The 15,999-nt window shown below is 31.8% G+C and overlaps 1 protein-coding gene across 1 annotated transcript in view; it reads left to right on the top strand.

Moving 5' to 3' along the window:
- Positions 1-546: 546 nt before the first annotated feature.
- LOC126750415 (zinc finger protein 846-like) overlaps positions 547-15,999 on the top strand; it is a 42,740-nt gene continuing 27,287 nt past the window's right edge. Inside the window, exons 1-5 of the mRNA XM_050460040.1 lie at positions 547-906; positions 964-1,167; positions 11,713-11,869; positions 11,922-12,180; positions 12,239-12,438. Coding sequence (XP_050315997.1) covers positions 670-906; positions 964-1,167; positions 11,713-11,869; positions 11,922-12,180; positions 12,239-12,438 — 1,057 coding nt within the window. The 5' untranslated portion in view covers positions 547-669. The remainder of the gene's footprint in view (positions 907-963; positions 1,168-11,712; positions 11,870-11,921; positions 12,181-12,238; positions 12,439-15,999) is intronic.

A 15,999-nucleotide genomic window follows, 5' to 3' on the forward strand; every position in this document is an offset into this window, starting at 1 on the left:
GCTTTAACATCACTTTCATATTTTGATTTCATATTTTCATTTCATATCATTGTTTAATTTACTTCGTTTAACTTCTGTTTTTGAAAAATTGTATACTTTAGAAATATGTATTTGGACTTCTGTGTAATATTCAATGAATTTGTAATTTTCTAGGATAATTACACAAGATTTTGTCTTAGGTAATATAACAAATTTTTTATTTTTCTTTCTTTCTTTCTATATTTTATATTTTTAATATTTACATTTTTATTATATTATATATCTCGCTGGTTGCTATAATCGATTGTTCGGAATGGATGAGTTCTCCGCAATTTAAAAAGTGGTTAGTGGAGATTGCTGGACATCCAACCCGCACAAGGTTGCACAAAGCAAACAGCGGTAAAAAAATCAAATTGTTAAAATTTATGATCAATTTAAAAAAATATTAAAGAAGTTATTTAGTGGAACAATATTTAATTTAGCAGATTCGAACGTCGAACGGATTCTTCATGTTAAAAGTTGGCAACGCTGCTTGTGTCCGATTCTGGAGGCCATTTTGAATTTCAATCCTAGTTGAAATTGAAAATCATCTCCTCCATTTGGCGTTTCTGGTTTAGTTCAAATTCAAAACATAAATAATTCACCTAATTGGATTTTTGTTTCTTGCTGTAAAGTGTAAATACTTATGAAATGAATGAGGACATTTCAGAAGGACAAATCCCAGAAAACGAGACTTTTCAAGCAAGTTCTGATGAAGACGCAATCCATAGTCCTGTCTCTGAACCGATAATAAATCATAAGTGTAGAATTTGCTGGCAACCATCAGAGAATACTAAAGTCCCTTTTAGTCCCTTAACAGCATTTTTTGGCAAAGAGAGACCTCGATTAACCATAAAAAAAGTACTGCTTTTCTGTGTTCCAAAGCTAGTATGTATAATAGTGGTTCTTTGGATATACTATTAATTTAATACATAATTTTTTTAGACATTGAAAAATAAGGATTTTATATGCGATAAATGTTTTAAATGTCTTGAAACTGTTTATTCGTTTATCAAACAATGTCTTGAAACAGAGAGTCAGATATTAGGGTTAAAAGGAAGTAAGGGAACGGTAATGGATTTCTCAGAGAGTTTGCTCAGCAGTGACAATGTAAAGCAGGAAATGGAGCAGAGCTTAGATACTTTACAAGTAAGTTATTTAGCTTAAAAAAATTGTCATGATTTATGAACTTAATGAAATATGTTGTTATGGTGCCGGAAGTTGTTATGGTTGTTGGTATGGTGCCGGAAGTGCTTCCTAAAGTCGTGACCTATAGACCCCTAAAAAATATAAACTTAAATAACTTCCAGGCCGATCTAGAGGCCATTCCATTTCATCTTATATCGTCGCTTTGGTTGTGAACTGTCCTAACCCACATAAAGTAAAACTGGAGCTAGCGCGCTTTCAAAAAAGTTTGTTTCCAAAAAACTTATATATTCTTTTCTAGAATATTAAAAGAAGGTCAAATCATAACAATTTTTTGATATTTGTAATTAGGTGTCATACTTGTTGTGTGGATATTTTTATTTTGAAATTATAAACAATATTTTAGGTTTTATGTGGCTTAGCCCCTTTCACTACCACAGAGCTAGTTGTTTTGCCGGAATATTTTAAGATGTGAAAAGATCTAACAATAATAATGTTATAAAATAATGATAAAACTCAGCAGTTTTTTTTAACTTTTTATTATTAATATTACTAATACAAAATGTTTAAAAATAAATTTTATTTAAACTGTCAGTTTTCGTCGTTCTCGGATTCAACTTGATCCTCATCAGTGGTTCTTAGTCCCTCATAAAATCCGTGATAAGCAGACTTTATGGAGCCAGATTCGCATAACTTACGCAAGCCCGTTAATTTTCGTTTTTCAATTGGTATACTAGTTGTATACAAATTAGGGAAGATACTCCATTTCTTAAAGATGCCTTTTTAACTTCTATGGAACGAAATTCAGAATCATCAAGACGTTTTTTAAAGAAAATTTTGTTAGGTTCTTCTTTCCTATATTGAATCCATTTTATTTTTAACCAATTCAAATTACTTCCATCTGTACATTTTTTTTTGTTTAATATTGCGGATTTGGAAAAAGATTTAAAATTTAAGAAATCTGAATAGTTCATTTCAGTAACATTGTAAAATGGTTGCTTAGTATTTGCAGTTCGAGCTACTGTGTACCAACCCTCTGGGGTGTAAATATCGATTTTATTACCACGGTTTTCAATGGCAGAATGAACGCTGTCACATTCCATTTCAGAGTGTCCTGACTCCATAAATTTTTGGTTAATAATTTCAATCGGAAGCAAATGTACAGCTCGTAAAAACATGGCAGCATTAATGCAGTTACGGTTTTGTCCCGATGCTGTGTCAGCATAGAATGTAACTTCTTTTACTTCAGGGCTAAAGCCATTTAAAAGTGTCCACAAAAAGGTTGCGATCTCTGACGAACCTTTGGTGCCAACCCCCTCATGCCACATAAAATTTTCAGCTTGTGCAGTCCCCAAATTATATACGGTAAAGTTAAATGTCCTTAGTTTTTGGGTATAGTATAACTTTCCTACTTGTAATGAAGGCGTTAAAAGAATTTTCTCCATATCTACGGCAAAACACAAAAAACTCTTGTCAAGTTTTGCACGATTTTTGTCGATTTGTTTTGCTTCTCTAGCCTCTGTTTTTCGGGCCAAGTGTGCATCCATACTGTCTTGCATTTTTATCTTTTCCTCATCATTTTTGTTTTTAAACTCGGCACAATAATCACATTGATCTTTTTTAGGCCGATGGAAACCAATATTGAACTCCGAGGTAAAAATATGCTTATAAAAGCTAGCTTTTTCTGGTACTACTCCAAGCTCTGCACAATAATCTTTATAATCTAAATATATTCTATTTTCAGATAATCCTGTAGGGAGATATTCCCTCTTTGTTGTGCTTCTACAGTAATGTGAAGAAATTAAGGGTAATTTTTTAATGTGAGATCTTATTATGTCTTTGGTTGCTTCAGATTTTTTTTGCGGTGGTGATTTCTTGCCCCTTTGATCTGGCTTAACGACTCCATGTGCAGAACTTTTATCCAGTGCTGTAAGTACCTTTTTACTCGAAATTTGTAGAGTTTTAAGGAAAAAGTTTTGACAAACTTGATGTTGTGTATGTCTACTAAGGTAAACTTTCTTCGACTACCCTCTTTTTGTACAACATATGAACGCTTCTTTGGGATACGCTGAACATGTTTAGCAATAAAGTTCCACCTTGACTCTTCGCTTTTTATATTATAAAATTCGTTAAAAATATCATGTCGCGTTTCATTGGAAAAAAGTTCATTACATTTGTAATGACATCTACATTTTACCTCTGCTACTGTTTTTGCTTTTTTAGGTCTTCCCTTCTGTGTCCGATATTCTTTTCCCTCCATTCTTAAAGTTTTTTGGACATTTCTGGTCCATTTTGATGGGTCACGTTTTCGTTTTCTTGTTAGCTTTTCCTTCTCTGCATTTTCGGTGACATCGAATGTTAATGTGGCATTGTTTCTTTCCATCAAAAGCCTTTTTCTTACATTTACTAACGGTTCTGAACTTGAAGATGCTTCGTCGTTATCGTAGTTTCGATTTTCTTGATTTTGCACTGAAAATTAAAAATATGGTGTACTTGATTACAATAATTAACAAACTACCTTCAACTGGTGGTGATACTCGACTGTTCAAAAATTCTTGATGGTAAGCCGTGACTGCACTCAGCCTCGGAAATTCAACGCTTTGTTCTCTGCCTAAAAGTAGTAACATTTTAAACGTAATTAAAAAAAAAACGACTACTTTAAATGTAACGCAGATGCATGCTTAGAATTACAAACGATAAATATATTTATTTAATTTTTTAATTTAATTTAATTAAACTTAACTTAAAATATTAATTGAAAAAAAAAACATTATTTTTAATAAATCACATGCGACTGCGTACTTGCGTTAAATTTTTTATACCTTCAACTGTTACTGGTGGCGATAATAATAACCCATCGGTATCGGGAATGTCTTGCCCACAATCTCCTGCAGTAACCGGCATTTTATCTAAAATGTGCATACATTTTAATAATTATCTTTTTATAAGTTACAATAAGTTAGGTATTTAATTTGTACATATTTATAATCATGTTAGATACAGAAAGTACGTTAATTACGAATTACGTACGCCTAATTCCGCACTATTCACTCGAAAAATAATTATGTACTTACCAAAATAAACCGGCGATAGTATGGTATATTCTTTTTCTTCATTATCAGAGGATTCGTCGGACCTTTCGTCATCATTTAACTGCATTTCTAGTGCTCTTTGGACTATAAGTTTACTCCTTGAAGACATTTTTTAAAAAGCACTCTTAACAATACAAAAACACTAACTAAATAAACAAAAAAACTAAACAGTCAACGCTCTAACTCAAGAATACAAAGCGCACTAAATGCGTGCAATTATTATTCCAAAACATAAACAAATAGCGATTTCGAAAGGTAATTTAGTAGACTTTGTGTGTATATTGATTCTTTTTTAACTAACGACACCAAAAAGAGATAAAAAGATACTCAGCATTCACGAGCGGGCCGAAACAGGGACGCAAGAGCCAACACAGACCATAAAAATGTGGATTAGTTTTATTCACATCTATAATATTTTGATCCATAACGCTTAAAAACGCAGTTGCTAAAAGTGCTAAGCTGCTTATGCCTATTCACTATATTAAAATGTGGGTTAGATCTCTTAGCAAATTTTATGTTTCAGGGACTTTATATAGGTTGTGGCTTAGGATACTTTTAATAATCAAAATTTATACTTTTTACTATTTGTTGACAGTCTTAACTCAATTTTCAATTTTTTGTGGGTTACGACTCTTCACTACCAAAGCGACGATATATGATTATCAATCTATTGACGACAAAGTAAAATTTTTAAATACCAATCTAATAAAATTGTTTGATACCCATGCTCCTGTTAAAACATTTACAGTGCGAAAAAAGAGAAACTCTCCTTGGTTGACAGACAATATAAAACTTCTTCAAAAATTAAGAGATAAAGCGCTAAAAGATTTCAAAACAAGTAAATTGCCTGCAAAGTGGGAGTATTACAAGCAACTTACTAATAATACACTATACTATACCACCACAGCCGTTAGAGCAGAAAAAAAAGCTTTTTATAGAAGTAAATTTAGGAACTGTACATATGGGGAAAAATGGAGTGAATTAAGAAAAATATTACCTTGTGAGCAAAAACAGATTCCTGGAGCTTTTAAGAATCCCAATAATTTCAACAGTTATTTTGTTGACAGCAGTAAGGTACCTAGCAGCTATAATGGTCAGGAAATAATTAATTTTTATAAAAATAATTCCTTGCTCGTTTCAAATTTATTTTTATTTCGCACAGTAAGTTATAATGATATATGTTCTATTTTATTTAGCATTAAATCCAAAGCATTTGGTATCGACAATCTTAATATAACATTAATTCATATGTGCTGCCCTTTTATAATACCTTTTATATTGTATATAATTAATAAATGCATTGAAAGCAGCTATTTTCCCAAATGTCGGAAAGAGGCCTTTGTGATGCCATTGCCAAAGGTAAATAATCCAACAGATTTTAATCAGTTTAGATCCATTAGTATTCTGCCTGCATATTCAAAAATTCTTGAAGGAATCTTAGACACTCAAATTCAAAATTTTTAAAATGCTAATGATATTTTGCCCCTTAACAATCTTAACAATCTGGGTTTAGAAAGAACTTCAGTTGTGCTTCAGCAATGGCGGATGTTATTGATGACATCATAAGATCTAGGGATGATGGTATGATTTCTGCCCTTGTTCTATTGGACTATATGAAAGCCTTTGATTTTGTTTGTGTTTAATTTTAAAGTCTATATTTCACTATATAGGTTTTTCTGATAAAGCTATTAATTTCATTAATTCTTATTTAAGCGGTAGGGTGCAGCGAGTCAAGATAGAGGAAAATGTATCTGAACCCTTAGAAGTTGATAATGGTGTGCCTCAGGGTGGTATTTTAGGACCCTTATTTTTTATTATTTATACTTTTAGATTTTATTTTTATTTAAAAAAATGTCATTACCATTTTCATGCCGACGATGCTCAGTTGTATTGTACTCTTTTCTGCCAGAAGATGCTAAAAATGCGGAAGCAAAAATTAATCAAGACTTACAAGCCATATGTGATATTTCTTCAAAACATTTTCTAAAATTAAATCCTTCTAAGTTGTCTGTAATGTTTATTGGTAATAAGCAAAAAATTAACCATATTTTGAACAGCAACACTATTAATATTAAGATGGGTGATACTAATATTCCTGTTGTAGATAATTGCAAGGGTTTGGGCTTAATAGTGGATAGTGATTTGCGATTTCATCAACACGTTTCTCATGTTCTAAAAAAAGGGTATTTTGCTTTAAAATTAATTTACTTGCATAGGCATTATCTAAGTGAAGATATTAATTAAAAAAATTTTCTGTGACTCTTTAGTGCTGTCACAATGCAATTATTGGGATGTTGTTTATGGTTGGTGCCTAGACTATAATGACAGGTGCCGATTGCAAAAGCTTCAGAACTCATGTATTCGCCTAATTTTTGGCATACGCAGACATAATCGCGTTTCCCATAGACTTTCCGAGCTGGGGTGGTCAAATATGCAAAATCGTAGGGTTGCTCATTCACTTACTTTTTTTTATAAAATTCTTAAATACCGTAGTCCACCTTACCTATACCTTAAGATTACTTTTAGAAATGATGTTCACCATTTGGGCTTAAGAAGAAACACAATTCATATTCCAAGACATAAGACTCAATTATTTAAAAGGTCCTTTTCCTATAATTTTGCATATCAGATGAACTCTTTGGGCATAAATTTTGAGTTGGGTTTGATGTCTGTTTAGACTTTTCGCAGGGGAATGATGGTGCATCTGATGAGTCAGCAGCTGTCTGCGCAAAATATTGAAGGGTCAATATTGTTAGTTTGGGTATGGGTGGAGACTGAAAATTTGTGTTTAGTGTGGGTAACTAATGTGCGTGTTTTTCTTTTTTTTTTTGTAAGAGGTACTATGTTAATGTAAATGTTCTAAATTTTTTGGGTAGGTGTGTATAATTAAACTTAGTCTGTTACAAGCATTTCTAAATTTTTTTTTTCTAGTTAGTTTTTTTAAGTTTTGGCCACAATGTTAGAGACCAGAATCTGCCTTGGCAGAATTCTGAATTTGTCGGCCTTTTATTTGCATAAAATAATAAATGTGTATTTCTTTCTCTTTTTTTTATGTAGTTATGTTGAGTTTGCAAATAAAAAATATTTATTATTATTATTATTTATTATTTAGAACAGATGGTATGGTAATGGTACTGATTTAATGGTATACAAAAACAAACATTTCATAACATATATTTATTCATTTATTTATCTATGGACTCAATTTACATTGTACTTATAAAGAAATATATGTATAATAAATTACATCTAAGTATAGTAAAATGTATCATACTATGTAAAAACTCCATATCATATCACTCCAAATCACAGTAAGTAATAAGTACATATTTTAACCCAATTTACTAACAAGATCTAATTAAAGAAAGAACATTTTACAACATTTTTCTTAGTTTTTGCTTAAAGGTACTAAATTTAGAATCAGACAGTTTTATTTGCCAAAGCAGTTATGTTGTCAGTTCATTCATGCCTTAAATTGTGTGGTGAAATGGTATTACAAAAGTTTGAGACTGTACGATTTTTGAGAAGGAAATGTAAGTTTAGAAAGTGACAAGTGAGGACAGTCTATGAAAGCATTTATTACTTTATCTAGATATATTTAATTCTAGAAGAGTTTATCTTGATTGTAGTGTAGGTCAATTTAAACTACCCCTTACCATCTGATATTCATAATTGTCCCTGTGATATCCACTTTTAAATGCCACAATTTTTAAACATTTATTCGGGACTTTATCAACATGGTCAGTGTAACAATTGTAAGATGGGGACCAGACCACTGACTTATAATCCAAAATTGGTCGAACCCCAGGTGCAATAAAGCATTCTGAAAGTGAACATAGAGAAGTCAACACTTCACCTCTGAATGAAAAACACCTTCGGACAATGAAGGCACTTGGTTTCATTTAGATCTTTATGTAACAATAATAATTGTTATACATGATTGATGTGACCCTCAAATGATAATTTTGAATTAATCCAGATCCCCAAGTCTGAAACCTCTGTTTGAGAGTCAATTAGAAGATTATTTATTGAATAAGTAAAATGTTTTCTCTGCCTTGAAAAAAAAACCGCATTAATTAATGTTAAATAACATCCTGTTAGCACCACACCAATTAAAAATTAATTGGGTTAAAATAATAAAATTTATAATGGGTATATTGGCATTAATTACTAAAACATCTTTTATGACTTAATATTTTCTTTTTTTTTTGGTAAAGGTCTATTTGAGCAACTTTTCAGTAAATCACACTGAAAAATATAAAAATGTCTGAAATTTTACCAGGGACAATGGTTAAAGAGTGAATTTACATGTTGACATTTATACAGTATTGTGCATAAATATAGCAACAAGCAATGTTTTCAAAAATATTATTTGCTCCTTTATTTATTCCATATTATTTCTTTACTTTTAAGTACACGCCTCTGTATTATTTATGAATATACCGAGATATCATAAGAATGTCAATGTAGAGTAAGGAACTTTATGATTGTTTATTTAGACAATGTGCATAAATATAGCAACATTCTTGTTTCGCATTTATTTTATCAGTTAAATATTGATTTACCTACTAACTGTAAAGTTGTTATTCTTGAATCTTGATGAATTAACTTAAAATGGTTCGCTCAAAAACTGTCTCTGGTGATGTAAGAAAAATTATTGTGGAGCATTACGAAAATGGTGTTAGGCAGAGTGACATCGCAAGAAGCTTACGGCTTCACAGGTCAATCGTATCCAGAGTTTGCAAAAAATTTCGCCTTACTGGATCAACTGCACCGGCGCCCATTCCTGGTAGACCCAGAAAAACAAATTTGAGGATGGATAGGCAGCTGCTACGAATTTCCAAAGAAAATCTTTATTTGTCTTCTTCCCAAATTTTGGCAAAATTAAAAGAGGGTGGAGGAGTAAACCTCAGTTCCAGCACCGTAAGGAGAAGATTACTTGATGCCAACTTACCCGCCCAAAAACCGTTAATCTCAAAGAAGAACGTCTCAAGAATCACAAAGAAACGAAGGCTCGTTTTCACTTTGCCCAATCTCATGTCCACTGGTCTGTAGCTGATTGTAAGAAAGTCGTATTTAGTGATTAATCTAAATATAATTTATTCAGGACTGATGGAGTGATGTACGTCAGACGCCCCAGTGAACAAAGATTAAACAAAAAGTACATTTGCCCCATAGTTAAACATGGAGGGGGAAATATTCTTGTATGGGGATGTTTCTCGGCTCGTGGCATGGGACCCATAGTAAGAATAGTGGCAAAATGGATCGTTTCATGTACAAAGACATTCTGCAAACACATTTAGTGCCATATATGGATGAAGTCATGCCAGTAACAGCCATATTTCAGCATGACAACGATCCGAAACATGCTTCTTAATTTGTTAAGAGGTGGCTATTCAATGAAAAAATAAATGTAATGGTCTGGCTATCTCAATCGCCAGACCTAAACCCTATAGAGAATTTATGGTATTACATTGACACCAAAATCAGGCACCTAACATGCTCTAATACAAATATTCTCTTTGAAATAGTGGAAAAAGCTTGGAAAGAAGTGAACAATAACTATATTATGAAATTAATTGAGTCCATGCCAAGATGATGTGCAGATGTTATAAAGGAGAAGGGGTACTACACGAAATATTGAATTGATTTTAATTTAGTTGGGTTATATTTTTTTTTAGAATCAAAACTATTTTTTGTTGCTATATTTTTGAATAATAAATTTGCATAAAACAATTTGGTGTTTTATTTATTATGATACAAAAAATATGATAATATGAAAATATAAACAGGCTCTAACTATTCTTGTAAATAATATATAAACCTTACTTATAAAATAGATACTAAAAGATATATAACAGGAAAGTTCAATGTTGCTATCTTTTTGCACAATACTGTATATTTTTTTTTAATCCAAGACATTAATATATTATAGTTAAATGACATATATAGGATTGTTCTCTTATATCTTAATGTTAAATCTGGATCCTATTTTCCCATAATTTTAAGTCCAGTTTTCAGAAAAGTCAAGTTGGGTTGGGTTTATAATTCCAGGTACAAATATATAAATGTCAAAATTATTTTATTTTTTTTGATAAAAAAAATCCACTTGAAAATTCCCTACTCCCCGATAAGAATATGGTTTCCAGTAAAAATGCTCACATTTTAAGCTTTTGTCCATAATTTTAGGTGCAATTTTCAGAAAAGTTACTAAACTAGACCTTTATTCTTTTTTTATTATTTCTGTGTTACTTTTTAATCTTTTATTATTACAATGCATAATGATATTTTCATGCTTGTGCATTATACATTTATTATTAACCTATGGTTTGGTATATGGTTGAGTAGAATAGTTGTTGACTATTGTTTGTACACTTATTTTATCATTTATGCTGACTACTCTAATAAATCTTTTATTTAATATTTAAACAAGCATAAATACTTCGCAGTAGAATGCCAACTATATAATATGAAATAATTATAGATAATCAAATTTAAACTTACAGTAATTAAATAAAAACAATGTATTGTATGTTTAGTTACCTATGGCATTGATTTTACAATGAAGTACCTCAGAAAACAATAAAAATTGGTGGCTTCAAACTAATGATCTAACTATATGGTTTGAAATATTGCAATTTTTTCATATGCTAATTTTTTGATTCAAGTGCAAGTTAAATGGTATGGAATTGAATTGTCAAGTCTTTCTCCTAAGATTTCACACAAAAAACATTTGATTCAAAATGAGCATTGATGGACATTGAGTTTCATGTGAATTAAATAACAAATAAAACACAAGTATTTGTTTTTTTTTCATCTATTATACATATTATTATATAGAATTTTGGAATCTGCTTGCTGATTATGGTGCCTTTATTTGTTGGGCACATTCCACAAATTAATGGCAAAAAAAATATTTATTAGCTCTGCGGCCTTCAACAGTTGATAACATTCTATACAACCAAATGCTTCAGCTCCTAATTTGATTTTCCAAATTATTATTTATGATAGCATTAATTCTACCAGAGATAGCTTTCAATATTCTTTTTGACATAGCACACTCTTCTTTTGATCACCATTGATGAGTATAATAATGATCATTTATGCAAATAGGATGGCTAACAGTAAAAAAGACCCCATTATTTACTCAGTTGACATTTCCACCTAGGTTGTATACAGTTACTTTTGTGTTTCTATTTATACTCATAATAATTGTTAAATAATATATTTTTCTCCTGTTTGCTAATCTACAAACACTTATAAGTAGTTTAATACAACTGTTAGTAGGAGTTAGCAGAGATTCTGATAATTTCATTTTAGATTAGGAGACCTGAAAAACTCATAGGTTCGAGCAAAGTCCTCAAAAATAATTGATATGAGTAATTGAATTATTTATTTTTAGTTATAATAAAGTAAACGTAATAGTATGAAGAGTAATAAAACTGTTCAATTTTAGGCTACTGAAAATATACACATCAAAAGTGAATTTAATCCTGATTTGGATGACATCAATGCCGTAAGTTCTGTTGGATCCACAGTTCCTATTTATGATGAATCTGAACTGCCGGATCATAAAGATCTGGCAAGTATGGATTATAGTGATTTTAATGAAAGTAGGTTTGATTATATGAAAGTGAATAAGATGAAATAAGACCCTACTTTTAGAACAAATAGATGGTGAATCGTCATCTAAAGTACCAAATGGAATATTAGACCTATTTAATTTTTCTTGCAAGAATTCAAGATGCTTAGTGGTAAATAAAGATATTACCAAAGAAGAAACCAAAGACTTGGTTGATAGTGGAATTAATGTTATTCAGATGTCGACTAACCCAAATACGAAAAAGAGGGTCATCTATATCGGAAGAGATTTGGTGGAATGTGTTATACAGTGTCACTACTGCTCTATTACATTTTTTTCTGCGTGAGTATATAAGTACAATGTGTTAAGTATTTTTTTTGAAAACATTTTATTCTATTAGGGCAGAAGCAGAAGACCATAATCTTGAACATAAGAAAGGCAATGTGAACCTTAATGAAAATATTGCAGGCACAGATATTTTCAGGTGTCCTGAGTGTCCTGCTGAGTTTATGAGTCAGACAGACTTTAGAATTCATTCTTATTATTTTCATAAGGAGCCGAGACCATTTGTTTGTCCGCAATGCAATAAGAGATTTAGAAGTAAGTACAAAGAATTTTCATGAGATGATGGCAATTTAAAATTAATATTTTTTAATTAAATATGCACATTTGTTTTACAATCTAATATGGGGTGTATGAATAGGGGTGGCACATATAGTATCCCAGCAATAAATAACTTAAGGAGTTTTGGGAGAAAAATCAAGTAATTAAGAGTAAGTTTAAGTTCCTAATTCTAACGCTAGGGGTCATAATCGCTTTAATCAAGAAATAAAGTAGGTTTTTTTTAATGATAGCTTACCTTTGAAAACAATTGCTTTTTTTAATGGTTAATAATAATTCTTTTAGCCTTAATAAAATTTCCACAAGCCTTTTTGGACAATAGTTTATTGCCAATAAGTTTACATTTTTCCCGACGTTTCGGTGGTGTGGGTTTCATCTTTGGGCCTGTGACTAAAGAATACCTTAGTAATAAATAGGTTGAAATTTAAAAAAAATATATAAAATAACTTTTATATTTTAGTTTATAATATTTTAATGTACATATATAATAACCAGTAAATAAGAATTAATCAATGAAATATATTGGGTATGAGTAAAATAGGCATATACGGGGTAGTCCATTTCAAATGTCATTAATTTTAATATGTGATAGAGAATTGAAAAAGAAATAGACTTACATAATAACATTTTTCTCAGAAATGTTTAATAACAAAGATACAGGGTGTTAAAGTTTATTTATTTATTTAACGGTATCCACCAATTTTACAAAAATAAAATAACACAAAAGATACTAATAATAATACAACTTAAGCTAGATAATAAATAGTAAGACATAAATCAATCAAAGTTACAAATGAATTTAAAAAAACCTGTTAAAGTAACGAGTCACTAATTAATTAATTAATTTAAGAGAACTCCTAAAACTGCTAAAAGAAACGTGCAAGTCAAGACTATACCTATCGAAAAAACGTTGCATTTTAGTTATAGGATTATGCTGTCCATAAGAACTACTATCAAAATCTACATAGAAGAGTTTTTTCAGTCTAGTCAATTTTTGCGCCCGAAAACTCAAGTGAGTCCAAAGAGAGAACTGACATGACCGACTTGTAATCAGTATGACCATTAGCTAATGGAACCTTAAGTTTAAAAGAACAATTTCTTAAGAATTTATTTTGGACTTTCTCAATATTTTCAATATGCAATTTATAAACTGGAGACCACACGGGACTAGCATACTCCAAACCAGAACGGACTAACGAACAGTACAAAACTTTATAGACAGAGCATGAGAAGTCTTGACTGCATCTAGTTATAAATCCTAGATTTCTATACGCTTTCTGAACTAACTTTTCAGCATGAGACAAAAATGTCAACTTAGAATCAAAAATTACTCCGAGATCCCTTACTTCCGTTACGCTTTTTAAAATAGTGGAACCTATACTATAATCAAACAATGTAAGATTGCGAATTCTTCCAAAAGTTATTGAATAACACTTCGGAACATTTAAATCTAAATCATTAAGGTTGCACCATTCATAGAGATTATGCAAGTCATCCTGTAACAATTGGCATTGAACATTAGAATCAATAGACAAAAAAAATTTCAAATCATCAGCAAATAATAAAAATTTACAATTTCTTACAAATAATCCTATATCATTAACAAAGATTGTAAAAAGCAACTGACCAACATGTGACCCCTGAGGAACGCCAGATGGCACAGAAAAGCTGCTGGATAAGAAGTTATTAAGCCGTATACATTGCGATCTACCCAGTAGATAGCCCCTTAGCCAACAAATAACATTTGATCCAAAACCCAAAGCTTGGAGCTTTGCCAGTAGAAGCGCATGATTAACCCTGTCGAACGCCTTCGAAAAATCCTTATAAACAGCATCAACTTGTGAACCCTTACCAAAAGCATTAAACAAATAATCTTCATAACATATTAAGTTAGTAACAGTGGAACGACCTTTTTGAAAACCATGTTGACTGTTAATAATAAGGCTTTTACATTGCCATGACAATTGCTTGGTTACAAGTGCATCCAAAAGTTTAGGCAAGGTTGACTGTATACAAACTCCCCGATAATTACTGACATCACTAGTATTACCAGACTTAAATATCGGCGTAATATACGAATTCTTCCAAAAAGAAGGAAATACTCCCGACTTTAAAGACAGATTGAATAAAGTGCAAATAGGCTTCGACAGAGTACATATACACATTCACGAAGTAGCAAGCTGGGTATGCCATCCGGTCCCGCAGAAGTCTTGCTCTGTAAGCCAAGAATCTCGTCAAAAACCTCTACTAAAGATAACTCTACAAATTTGACATCGAATTGATCCACAAGCCCTGTCATGTAATACGAGGGTTGTCTTTTAAGTTTTGCATATGCAGCTGGAATAAAACAAAAAATAACTTTTAACGACTTTATTGTTTTTCAAAGTATTCTCCACGAAATTTAATGCACTTTTGCATGCGCTCAAACCAGTTGTCAAAGCTGTTATTCCACTCGTTTGTGGGTACTGTCAAAATTGCATTTTTAAAGGCGTTAACTGCTTCCTCTGGCGTCTGAAACCTCTGACCACGCAGTTCATTCTTGATTTTTGGAAAAGTACAGAAATCGTTGGGACTTAGGTCGGGACTGTACGGAGGATGATCCAATAATTCGACGTTTTGATAAGTTAAAAATTCAATAGTTTTCCGGGCTGTGTGCGAACTTGCGTTGTCTTGGTGGAGGATGATTCGTCGTTGTGGGTTCGCTTTTCGAAGCTCAGCGATGACTTTCGGCAAACAAATGGTAATGTACCAATCGGCAGTAACAGTTCGTTGATTCTCCAGAGGAATTGTTGCAACATGACCTGCTTTTGAGACAAATGTTGCAACCATCTTTTTGGATACACTTCGAGAACGAATGACTTTTGTTGGCTTTTCTTCATCTTGAAATACCCATACAAACGACTGACGTTTATTTTCAGGTTCATATGAGTAAATCCATGATTTATCACCACTGACAATGCTGTACACATTTTTAGAGTTTCCTGCCTCAAAGCGGTCTAGAGTTGTTTGACACCACATCACCCTAGCTTCTTTCTGTTCTTCAGTTAACAGATGCGGTATCCAGCGGGAAACTAATTTTCTTACCCGTAATTCTTCATGCAAAATTTTTTGAATTGAGGTCTTTGAAATCGCCAATGAAGCCTCAATCTCACGATATGTCACATGTCGATCTTCCGTGAGAAGCATACGCCAGCATCGATGTTTTCTTGGGTGACAGCCGTTTTTGGTGCACCTGACCTTGGATCGTCGCTAAGACTAACCCGTCCACGCTTGAATTCTGCATACCAACGAGAAACTGTCGACTGATGTGGTGCTTCATTACCGAAAACAGAAATCAACTCAGCACAGCATTCTTGTTGAGATAATTGCCTTCGAAAATTGTAAAAAATGATGGCCCGAAAATGTTCTCTGTTTAATTCCATGGTATGTGCAATTTGCTACCTTTAAAAATTCACTGTAGCTGTAAAACTATATGTATCGCACTGACGTTTTGAATTTAAGAAAAGTAAAGTTTGAGGTTAAGTTTGACTAATGACATTT

Source organism: Anthonomus grandis, chromosome 2 (assembly GCF_022605725.1).
Source record: "Anthonomus grandis grandis chromosome 2, icAntGran1.3, whole genome shotgun sequence".
NCBI lineage: Eukaryota > Metazoa > Arthropoda > Insecta > Coleoptera > Curculionidae > Anthonomus > Anthonomus grandis.